Source organism: Micromesistius poutassou, assembly GCF_964030765.1.
Source record: "Micromesistius poutassou genome assembly, chromosome: 13".
Classification (NCBI taxonomy): domain Eukaryota; kingdom Metazoa; phylum Chordata; class Actinopteri; order Gadiformes; family Gadidae; genus Micromesistius; species Micromesistius poutassou.
In genome coordinates this window covers 12,422,675-12,435,005 of record NC_140283.1, presented here as the reverse complement: position 1 = coordinate 12,435,005, position 12,331 = coordinate 12,422,675, and the positions used below count along the sequence as shown (strand labels likewise).

Below are 12,331 nucleotides of genomic sequence, written 5' to 3'. Positions count from 1 at the left end.
TGGTGGCATTGTGTTACCGCTGGTTACCGCGCACCCCAGCCCCCCCCCCCCCCCCTTCCCCCCATCCATCAGGCCATTGTGTGCTCCACCGTGTCCTGTCCCTCTCCCTCCACGCTGTGAAGGCATGACTCTCTGCTCATGTCTTCCCTACCCCTCCCACCTCCTCCTCTCACCTTCTCACCGTCTCTCCCCCCCCTCCCATGTGGCTTGTCGTAGCGATATATAGGACACCCCTCCCCGACATGCTATAAAGTCTGCTGCATGTCTTCATGTCGGATATGAACTAGCGAGGAGGAGGTGCTGTGACTCCTCCCATCGTGCCGTCCCTAGTGTTGAGCTTGAGTTTGTCTTTTTGTGTGCTCCGGTGACGCCGCTGCTCGTCTGTCCCACTCGAGCGCTCGCTCTTAGAAGTGCGTCGTCCGTTCACCATCACGCACCGTCATTCTGTGGATCCACTGCGATCATCAAATCACAAAGTGACTGCGAAGGTGGATGGTTGAGCTCTGTCTGGAGGGGGGAGATAGGGGGGGGCAGGGGGGGTGGTGGTGGGGGGGGGGTGGCTCTCGGAAACCCTGATTGGTTAGAGGACAGGTGAGTGAGCTGCAGCACGGGTTGTCAATGTACCAATCAGCCTCCCCAGAACCGGTATCGTCGCACAGGACAGAGCTCAGGCACTCGCACCTTCACAGCAGCAAAACAATCCTTCAAAAAAAATGCAGAGAAATGTAAACGGTTGCAGTGTGTGAGATACAAAGCGACAGCAACTAGAAAAATGTTAAGAATGCAAATGACCCTAAAAAAACAAAAACAAAACAGACTTCCTCACACACCGTGACTTGGGTCTTGGCAGCGTGTCACGACCCCAGCCCGAAGCCGGAGGACCTCTCTCACCTCTCTGTGTGCGTGTGTGTGTGTGTGTGTGTGTGTGCGTGCGTGCGTGGGTGTGTGTGTTTGCGTGCGTTTGCGTGTTTGACCCTCCAGAGGAGTCGCTGGAAGGCGAGGACGAAGACGACGACGACGACCTGTCCCAGTCCATGCGCCAGCGGGCCACCATCCCCTGGCGCTCCTGCGGGGCCTACCTGTCGTCGGCGGGAGCCCTCCTCCTCTCCCTGCTCTGCCTGTCCCAGCTCCTCAAGCACACCCTCATGGTGGCCATCGACTACTGGCTGGCCCACTGGACCTCGCAGGTCATCGCCGCCAAGCTGGACGCCTCCGCACGGAACTGTACGGCCGCGCAGGTGAGAGAGAGTCCTGTGGACGCCTGCAGATTGCAGCGGGGAACTACGTGAAGGTTTGATGTGGATCTTGAAGGTGTGCACTCTTGGACATCTTCTTCTACTCGAGTGAAGGAGGTGTGGAGGTACCATTCATCCGCAATGATCAGACGCATGCACTATCAAAACTAGGCACGGGTGTTGTAAAATAGCATCTGAAAAAATAAGTACTAGGACACTTTGTTGGGTAGCTGTTCTCAGTTTGTCTTTGTACACTGTATCTGTCTATATGAAATAAACCAGAAATGATCAAAAGATAGGAAGATGGAAGTAGGCCCACGACCTAAATATACATAGACACAATTTGGAGCTTTCTGTGGAGATGATGAAAGACTCTCCAGCTCCAGCTTTAGAACTGAGAACCACAGGGGTCAGAGCTCAAGTGTACCCTGTTCCCCTAACAAGGTAGCGGACAGAAACTAATGATCTGAACCCAGACCTGAGATATCCTCTGACCGTAAGAGAAGCTTGAGGTTGACAGTGTTTTTGTGGCAATGCCATTTTGTCATACTTCCTTTGAAGGGAGGGATGCTTTTTACAATGGTAAAGGGGAGAGATACTACGGAGCCTTTTTGTACATTAACTAAAAGTAGTACAAATATACAAATAAACATGTTATATATAGAATATATATAGGCCTATAGGTCAATATTTTTTTAAAGATAGTGTATCTTTGCAGATTTCTCTGTACATCAATGAAGAAAATAATAAACTAATAAAAAATGGTCATTAATAACACTTCACAACTGGAGCGTTCACTGACATGCCCTTGAGTAAAGAGATAAGCTATTAGTCCCATCTGCACGGCTCACTCTGCCTCCAGACAGGAAAGACTTAGTTGGTTGAGACTCGTTCATACGTTAATGGAGGTCCCCTCCAGTGTGTGTATGTGGGTCAGCGTGTGTTGGGTTCCGACGATCACAATAAGAAGATGTCAATTAATCAAATGAAATTATTATTATCATTATTGGTAACACTTTACAGTAAGGCTTCAGTTACAAACCCTGAATTAACATTAGGTAATGCAGTAATAAGCAGTAACTAACAGTTACTTAACAGTTAACTAGTGGTGTATTAATCATTTACTGACGGTGCTTGTGTTAAGAAATGTAACAGTGCTAATCTTAACCTAGGTATTAATTTATGCAATAGTAATAACCCTCACCCTTAACCATATGGTAACATTATGCTTGTTACTGCATTAACTTATGTTAGTTAGTATTTAATTAATGTACCCCTAATAAATAAAGTTATTTATTAGAAGAGATAGTGTGAAGGGACTACAGCAAAAAATGATGTCCTTTTCCTTACAGAAAACTCCTCGTGCTGTGTTTGTTTACAGTGCCAGTGTGTGTGTGTACCTCCTGTCCTCCACAAGACAAATTGCTCCCCACTTCCAAAACTATGCTCTGCTTCAGTAGTATTAATAGTTCCCAACCTCCCAGCTTTGCCTCTATGCGCAAATAGCACACTCCAAACACACACACACACACACACACACACACACACACACACACACACACACACACACACACACACAGTCATTCACACATACAGTACATACACACACAGATGTATTGATGGCCAGGTCCAGTACATAATAAATAAAATGGAATGAGAGCGGTTTAATTAATTCATTGTGTTATTATTAATAGTGAGTGGCTAATAGTCCTCAGCTGGATTGAGGTTTACGTTCTGTTACTGCTTGTTTGTTGGCCCTCTACCCTGGCCACGCCCTGCCCTCGTTGGCAGAATGACCAAGGAGGGCACTGGGGACAGCCAGCCAGCTTAGCCTGCTGGCCTGATCAGCTGGTGACTAACTGATCCTGTTCCTGAGGGTCTAGTGTGTCATTAGTGTCCCATTCCTCCAGTCCTCCTCACCCGCGTTGTGCTGCGTGTCCCTTCCCCTCCAGCAGGAGTGCGGGCTGAGCCACTCGTGGTACCTGGCGGTGTTCAGCGTCCTGAGCCTCCTGGGCATCGCCCTGTGCCTGGCCAGCGCCGTGGCCGTGGAGTGGACCGGCCTGCGCGTGGCCAAGGAGCTCCACCACAACCTGCTGCACAACATCATACTGGCCCCCATGAGGTAGAGAGACAGAGAGAGAGAGAGAGAGAGAGAGAGTGTTTGTCGAAAGGATGTGTTTGTGTGTCTCTGTGTAATTAGGGCTTTGATTGATGAACCCTGTAATGGCACTAGTTTTTTTATTTTGTCCACCTCATTTTGTCCACCTCATTACCCAGAGTGCCATCTGGCTTCGCTTCAGAATAACACAGAGAGTCACACACATTAAACACACACACACACACACACACACACACACACACACACACACACACACACACACACACACACACACACACACACACAGCCCCAGACACCATTGAACAACCAGTAGTGACCCTGCTCTGGTTTTTATGATTGCCCTTGTAGTGAATCCAATTTTCTGATCCATTTAGAAAAATGTTTTACTATCATCAATAAAATGAAACATAAAATATAAAATATTGTAGGGAAAATAAGAGACTTTTAATGGGAAAATAAACAGGAGACATGGGACCTGTTTGACCCTGACAGGCTGTTTGAGACGACGCCGCTGGGCAGCATCCTGAACCGCTTCTCCACCGACACCAACACCATCGACCAGCACATCCCCGCCACCCTGGAGTGCCTGAGCCGCTCCACCCTGCTCTGCTTCTCCGCCCTGGGGGTCATCTGCTACGTGACCCCCGTCTTCATGTTCGCCCTGCTGCCCCTGGCCGTGGCCTGCTACTTCATCCAGAAGTACTTCCGGGTCGCCTCGAGGTAGAGGGGGAGGGGGGAATGACATGATGGATGGATGGAGGGATGGAGTGGGGGACGGATGATGGATGGATGGATGGAGGGGTGAGCGCATGGATGGATGGATGGATGGATGGATGAATTGATGATGGGGAAATAATATTGTCAAAGGATCCATGACGGACAAATCTCTCGGAGCTCTGAAAGACGCCTTCAGGGATAATCGCTGTGGCTCTCCTCTCCCACTGTCTCTTATTTGCTATCTCTATGCGTCTAAGCGTGACAAAACTTTATCCATGGTGTTATCTCTGCCTCGGTCCTCCAACAGGGACCTCCAGCAGCTGGAGGACAGCACCCAGCTCCCTCTGCTCTCCCACTTCTCTGAGACCGTGGAGGGCCTCACCACCATCCGGGCCTTCAGGTACCACCTGCTGGGAGAGACGCCCTGTCCTGGGTCATTCAGCAGCACACTTCTGCTCATGTCTAGTGTTCTCTAGCTATGTAACTGCTGGATGTGTGTGTGTGGTGGACGGCTGGTTGATGCAGCCTCACCTGGCTCGAGTCAGACTGATTGGACTCTGGGGCGGGGGTGAGGCTGCACACCTGTTGCACATTGAGTAATCAATCAGGTTCAACCAGGCATCAGCACACACACACACTCATGGAGATCTCGTGCATGGAAGCTTGTTACACCCTCTCTATGTCTCATTATACGCAACCTCTACATTATACTTGTAGAGGTTGACTATAATGATAGATGGTGGCTGGTTTAAACTGTGTGTACTGATTACTCACTGTACAACAGGTGTGCAGCCTGACCCAGCCCCAGATTCCAATCAGGCTGTTTGTTTGAACCAAACAAACTCCGCAGTGTGTTTATTTGCATCTTGCTGTGCTCTATTTACATTTGATTCAACGTGTGCTCTATTGTAATTTGTTGTACTCGGTTGACCTTCTTTTCACAGAAAGGGTTGCAGATCAGCATCCAAAATAAGCACAGTCACTGTGATACATGCACAAGATAGCTGTGCTACATTGTGCCATGTACAATCTGCCCCTATCAAATAAACCATTAATAAATAAATAGGATCAACTTAACAATGCAAAGACATCAGCGGTCAGAATCCTAGGGATGCAATCATGGGGTTTATCTACCATGTGTTTGTATACATTACACAAAAAAAAAAGATTAAAAAGATTACACCCCCCCCCCCCCCCCAGTCTTAAAATCAGTCTTAAATCTTCTTATAATCTTATACAGCGGCAAGCGCAGTCAACTAGAAACAGATATTCTCACGGAAGGATGGCTATTTGATTTCTAAAGAATTGTTCTCAAATGAAAGCTCTTGAATCGTACCTACAGCACCATTAATCAATCAACACACATGTTATTATTGACATTGAGCATTGATAGGCTGTAAAGAGTGACTGTAACAGTTTTAAACGGCCCCTGCTTGTGTTGTGTGCCCTGGCGGGGGCAGGTACGAGCCCAGGTTCAGACAGAGGCTGCTGGAGTTCACCGACGCCAACAACATCGCCTCCCTCTTTCTCACTGCTGCCAACCGCTGGCTGGAGGTCCGCATGGTAACCACCTGTTTCTCACCGTCACGCTCATTAGACAAGAGTTAACCCGTGGTGTCTGGTATAATACTCTACATTTAGGAATATTGATGGTGTTTATAAATGCACAGATAGTAAGAAAAGTACAAAACCTTGTTGTTTTGCAACTTTGCGATTTCTGTGCTCTCTGGTACTTTGTGTAAAACTAAGATATTATAATCTTTTCTTGTGTAATAATAGTCTGCTGTGTGTGTGTGTGTGCGTGTGTGTGTCTGTAGGAGTACATCGGGGCCTGTGTGGTGCTGGTGGCAGCTGTCACCTCCATTAGCAACGCTCTGTACAGCAATCTGTCTGCAGGTCTGGTGGGCCTGGGACTCACCTACGCTCTCATGGTGGGTGGTGGTGGGTGGGCTTCTCTGTGTGTGTCTCTCTTCCTTTGTTGGTGTGTGTGCTTTCATGCATAGGTATGTGCACCTGTATATATCTTTGATTGTAGTGTATAGTTCTGTATATGTGTGTGTGTGTGTGTGTGTGTATGTGTATCTATGTTTGTTGTTTTTATTGCTCTGATCTATGTGTGTGTGTGTGCGGGTGCGTGCGTGCGTGCGTGCGTGCATGTGTGTATCTCTGTTTGTATGTATCCATGTTTGTTGTGTTGACTATATCTATCAGTGTGCATACTTTAAACGCCTGCTCCCGTTTCAGGTTTCCAACTACATGAACTGGATGGTGCGTAACTTGGCAGACATGGAGGTGCAGCTGGGCTCGGTCAACAGGATCAACGGGCTTCTGCAGACGGAACCCGAGAACTACGAGGGTCTGCTGAGTGAGTCCCGGCGGCCTCGTCTTTAACCTCCTCTCAGCGGTTGGGCCGTGTCTGACCAGACACCAGCTCCACCAGTTCCACTCCTCCTACGTTTCCTACTAAATGAGAGTAAAATGAACCGTCCCTCCGACCGTCTTACCCGGCGTAGTCGTGTCCCCCATGGGGGTTGCGTTTGGGCTGGCACAAAGTCACGTGACCAGGCTCAAGTCACATGACCAGGCTCAAGTCACATGACCAGAACATAATAACCTCAAAGGAAGGATGGAAACACTTTCTAAAGATTGTGGTTAGAAATGAGTATGCTGCAGGGGTATGAACCAGGGCATGAACCATAGCTACTGAAGTCAGTCAACACTGAGGCGAAGTGTGTGAAAGTGAAAGATGACCTGCCAAATACCTCTTCCTTAAACACACACACACACACACACACACACACACACACACACAGTGTCTCCACCAGGAGACACTGTTAGAACGTCAGTTATTATAATCCATGTCTTAGCGGTACAAATGCCAGACTGTTCGGTGGTAATCGTCGTAAAGGTTAGATTAAGTGATGGCTAAGGCCAATATTGCAAGAGTGAACTTCCATTTGTGGTTCAATCACTCTTGCAAACGTGCTGCATATATAAAAGCCTTTTTACATAGAATTTGCTCTGGGATTCGCTCTCTGGCAGTTTTGGCTGGCAAAACAACCGTGCCTTTGGTCATTATGACTGAAGGTTGGGTTTTTGTATTGCTGTCTCTCTGCAATTGGAGAGTAGTGACAGTTCAATGTTTATTTTGTGACTACTGTTGTTGTATCTATTGTTGCTGCACCCGCTTTGCTTTTTGTTGTTCCAGCTCTTTGCACTTGATTGTTCGAAAACAATTTACCCAACCACAGCTCATTGCTAGAATATAAATCGTTCTTGTCACTCAGGGAAAGAAAGAAAATACTTGTATGGCCCATGTGCCTTGTTGAATTGTTATGCAACGTTACATAACAACTCTGTGTTCTTCTCTCTGTTGCTCTCTCTCCCTCTCTCTGTCCATCTCACCCTGTTTCTCTCTGTCTCTCGGTGTCTCTCGCCCTGCGTCCAGCTGCCTCCCAGGTCCCTGATGGCTGGCCCCAGCAGGGAGAGATCCAGATCCAGAATCTGAGCGTGCGCTACGACGCCACGCTCAAACCTGTCCTGAAGAACGTCAACGCACACATCCGCCCTGGCGAGAAGGTACCATGGCATGTTTGTATAAGCGAGGTCACTCGATAATCCTGATGGATTCCATGGATCAGTCCATTGTTAACCACGCCATTGTGTTTACCCAGGTGGGGATTTGTGGAAGGACAGGAAGTGGAAAATCCTCCTTCTCTCTGGCTTTCTTCCGTATGGTGGACATGTTTGAAGGTATGGCTGGGTGTCTGTGTGTAATTGTGTGTGTGTGTCTGCCTGCGCATGTGTGTGTGTGTGTGTGTGTGTGTGTTATTGTGTACGTGTAGGTGTGTGCAAGTGATGAAATAAAATATTGATTCAACCCCTGCGTGTGAATGACTTTCAACTGTCAAGAGTCGATTGGTTTTCATTGTTGTCATCAAATCAAAGCAAATGTTCCACGTTAGCCAGCCGATGGTGTTGAGTCGGGGTCTGCTTTCCTGGGCCCACAGGACGGATCATGATTGACGACATCGACATCGCCCAGCTGCCCCTGCAGACCCTGCGCTCCCGCTTCTCCATCATCCTGCAGGACCCCTTTCTGTTCAGCGGATCCATCCGGTAGCAGCCCCCCCACACACACTCTCCCCTGATCCACCATCACTCGCCCCCCCCACACACACACTCTCCGCTGATCCATCACTCCCCCCATCACACACCTCCCCAAAATAGGAACAAAGACACACAATCTGAATGGCTGGAGACAGGCCGCTACAACACTGATTAGTACTTGTTAGAAAAGATTAGAAAAGTGACACGCTCTGCCCTGATAAAAAACATGTTCTACAGAGTAGCTTGCGCTGGAATCCTCATACCATAGTTATCATGGTTCTTGGGGAACGGTTTTGGCAGTGGCTCAGTCCACTGGCCTCTTCAAGCAGAGTAATCTGAACAGGGTAAGGAGAGTTGAGTGCTGGGAGATACATCCCCTGTTGGCTACTATCTGTTGGCTATCTTTTAGATGTGAGAAGCTGTGGTTATACGTTGGTAGTGTTGACATGCTAGCCACTCCCATGTAACCGATATATATAGGTCTCCCATCTCGTTTTTTTTTTTCAGTTTTTCACTTTTATTCAAGTTCTATCCTTTCTATTTAGTTAATCTTATTTGACACACTTGTTAACGTTCAGCTGTTCATTGCATTATGAAAATGGTTGTTGAATAATTTATACATTTTATGTTTGCAATGCTTGTGTGCCTGTGTGTGTGTGTGTGTGTGTGTGTGTGTAGCTTCAACCTGGATCCTGAGCTGAAGGCCACAGATGAGATGCTATGGGAAGCTCTGGAAATAGCTCAGCTGAAACCTGTAGTCAAATGCTTACCGGGAGGCCTTGGTGAGATGAAACCCACACCCACAAACACACACACACCCACACACACACCACGTGCTTCTACACACACATTCCAGTTGGACACATGAACTGTGCACTAAAGGACGGCTTCATGTACACCATAACTACCAGCTTCTTTTTAGATTTCACTGAAGTCATTTTGAACGTACAATACTTGAATGGAAATTAAACATATATACAGTATCTTATATTAATAAATATATATTCATAGACAATAGGGGAACTAATATAAGCATAATATAGCAATTATAAAAAATACTGTGAAGGGACACACAGACTAGATGGATATCATGCTAGAGCACCCAATAGCAGATGGTGTGATCAGGTTTTATTACACGGTTCTTCTCAAACGCTCCGTTCCCTTGCATGGGCCTTCCCGACTTCCGGTGGTGAATTATTTTTCAATAATGACCGTTGCTAAGCATAAGTTGAGCACTGACGCATTCATTCACATCATACTATATGATGGAAAGCAAACATATCCTCCCAATAAAAAATGTATGTATACCAAACTTATCTGTAAAAGAACGCAACACACTTTAAATGGAACCTGCGATACGGAACCATCACTTCCGATGTACAACCACTCTGCTTGGTTTTCAATGGTACGTTAAAGGAAGCACTGTGATGTTAGGAGAAAGTGCTGTGTGGAGGTCATTAGATCTGTGGCCCACCCCCTCTGTAACCCCCCCCCCCCCCCCCCCGGCCATCATTAAACTACACGGGCCTCACCGCAGCCGCGCACGATGAAGGACTTAGCTGAGCTCAGCGATAGTTTGTTCTGCTCTGGAGGATAAAGACCCCACACTGTTCTAGGGGCCGATACTGCAGACTGCAGTATCGTTAATCACACTCATGTTGTCGTATGAGGGGAGTGTGTAAGGGAGTGTGTGCTGGTTAATCCACCTTGGTCACTCTGGTGATTGTGGCCTTGTGTTCTTCTCACTCTCTCCCTGGATGGATGACATGTATGGGAGGCTTTCGGGAGTCAGGCTTTAGTTATTTTCATTCTACTGTGTTATTTTACTGTGTCTGTGATTGGGAATAAGCCAATTTTTTATATAGTGAGGTCGTTAGTTTCATGTGAGGTCTGAGAACAAATAAAGCACACGATCAATAGTGAAGCAACTACAAATATAAAAGTTACCCCGAGTCGGGTTTTCAAATGTAACAAGATCTCTGCAGCTGATAGCTGTAGGGTTACAAATAATTGTGCTCTGGAGACCACAAGTAGCCATCATCAACAAAACAACAACAGTGCTCCACTGAATATGAGGGACAGGTGAAGATGAGCTGTCACGTGCGTACACATGACCCCTGCTGTCTCCTCTGCAGACGCCATGGTAACGGAGGGAGGGGAGAACTTCAGCCAGGGCCAGAGGCAGCTGTTCTGCCTGGCCAGGGCCTTCGTCAGGAAGAGCAGCATCCTCATCATGGATGAGGCCACCGCCTCCATCGACATGGCAACGGTGAGAAAGGCCACGTCGCCATACTACTTTATGACAGTATAGTATCTACTACTATACTATGTTATACCATCTAATACTATACTATCTACTGCTATACAATTTTATGAATGTAATACTATCATCTACTATACTATGCTGCTATACTACAATATAATACTGCAGGCTCAGTTCGTTATACAACCCAAAAAATTTTAATTTTTTTTTTAACGCTGTGTAATTCTCAAATTGTAATTGTTGCTGTAATGAGTTGGATGAACGTCTGGGTATTTTGAGGAGAATATTATATTATAAAGTAGGCTACTTAAAGGGGTCAGACAACGTTGGAGAATAATTTATGTTAAAGAATATAAATTTTGAAAAAGTTATGAAGATGGGGGGGGGGGGGGGCGGGGGGTTTCCACTCCAATGTATAAAAAAAGGATATGAGAACCCTAGCTACTTCTTATGTTAATCCTTGTACAGGCTAAATTTATCATGCATGAATTTGTGTGTGTGTTTAAGTATACACACACATACACACAGTGTGTCATTTTCCTTCTACTTCTTCCACTCTGCACACACACATGCACGCGCACACTACTTAAATGACACACACACTGCCTAAATGGCCTGTCACACTGCACTGTAGCCGGGATGAAGTGAGCCAGCGCTGCAGGCCTGTTTGGCAGTAGAGCAGATCTTTCATCAGTGAGGCAGCAGCCCTAGTGGAGGCTTTACTTTAAACTAAGGGCTTCACGATAAAAGCCTTCCTCAGCTTCTCAAGAGAGCCTGTTAGAAGCCAGTGCGCTCTAAAACATTGTGATGCTATATTTTTAATGAACCCGCTGTGAAAATTTAGCGAGCTGGCAATTCCTTTTATATTTCTGTAGGAAGATTGTGTACAACTCTACGATAACTAAAGAGTAAACAGATGCAATAGGGGATGGTGTTGGGTAGTAGAATGGAGAATAAAGGGAGATGGGATGACTGTGTCCCCATCTCCTTCTTGCAGGAGAGCATCCTTCAGAAGGTGGTGATGACAGCCTTCGCCGACCGGACAGTGGTCACTATAGCAGTGAGTATACCTGCACCGTCACCGTTTCACTGCTTCTGGAATACCGCATGGCCCTTTCCTCTGTTCCCCCAGCAGCTCTGCTCTCTCATCTGCTCTGCATTATCTAGGTGGTATATGATTTCAAGATCAATCTCAAATCAACTGAATCCCAGGCTATAACCGACCTGGTTTCTGATTGGATGAGACATCAATCGGTGGATTGATGTCTCATCCAACATTCAGCTAGTATGAGATGCCTGTATTTCACATAATCTAAAGAGGCAATTTGTGCTCCGTTTTCTGCGATACTTTGACTTTGATGTTAGAGTACAGCATAACAGCATCCCCTAAAGGGATGCTGGATCATGAATCATGTGCACCTATACGTGTCGCCGCTTTCCATGGAACAACGTCTGACCCTTCCCTTTTGCAAACCGCTCTTGATGGCAAGCTGAACATCCACCGCTCTCTATTTATGTCCCTTGAACCCTGAGTGCCCGGTCTCTCTCAAAGTGCTCGTTCTCATGTGGTTGTGCGTTGCAGCATCGCGTGCACACCATCCTGAACGCCGACCTGGTGATTGTGATGAAGCGCGGGATCATCCTGGAGTATGACAGGCCCCACGCGCTCCTGGAGAAGGAGGACAGCGTCTTCGCCTCCTTCGTACGAGCCGACAAGTAGCGGGTGGGACGGGGTTCGTACGGAGAGGAGGACCAACGGCGACACGGGAAGGACAACGTTCAAAGTGCAATTGTTACCATGGATGATATATTTCGTTTCTCCAGTTTCTTTTTTATCATGTATTATATTTGTACATAAAATATTAATTCTTTGTTAATAAAATAAGC

At 46.9% G+C, this 12,331-nt stretch overlaps 1 protein-coding gene across 2 annotated transcripts in view; it reads left to right on the top strand.

Annotated features, from left to right (window-relative positions):
* Nucleotides 1-12,331, top strand: part of abcc8 (ATP-binding cassette, sub-family C (CFTR/MRP), member 8) — a gene marked incomplete at its 5' end in the record, with an annotated part of 48,061 nt that extends 35,730 nt beyond the window's left edge. For both annotated transcript variants that reach the window (XM_084476838.1, XM_084476839.1), the window contains 14 exons: nt 982-1,238; nt 3,191-3,357; nt 3,847-4,074; nt 4,379-4,471; nt 5,532-5,634; nt 5,889-6,002; nt 6,316-6,436; nt 7,520-7,650; nt 7,746-7,824; nt 8,082-8,190; nt 8,860-8,963; nt 10,317-10,450; nt 11,442-11,504; nt 12,027-12,331. In XM_084476838.1, the coding sequence (XP_084332964.1) occupies nt 982-1,238; nt 3,191-3,357; nt 3,847-4,074; nt 4,379-4,471; nt 5,532-5,634; nt 5,889-6,002; nt 6,316-6,436; nt 7,520-7,650; nt 7,746-7,824; nt 8,082-8,190; nt 8,860-8,963; nt 10,317-10,450; nt 11,442-11,504; nt 12,027-12,164 (1,841 nt within the window). In that variant the 3' untranslated portion in view covers nt 12,165-12,331. The remainder of the gene's footprint in view (nt 1-981; nt 1,239-3,190; nt 3,358-3,846; nt 4,075-4,378; nt 4,472-5,531; nt 5,635-5,888; nt 6,003-6,315; nt 6,437-7,519; nt 7,651-7,745; nt 7,825-8,081; nt 8,191-8,859; nt 8,964-10,316; nt 10,451-11,441; nt 11,505-12,026) is intronic.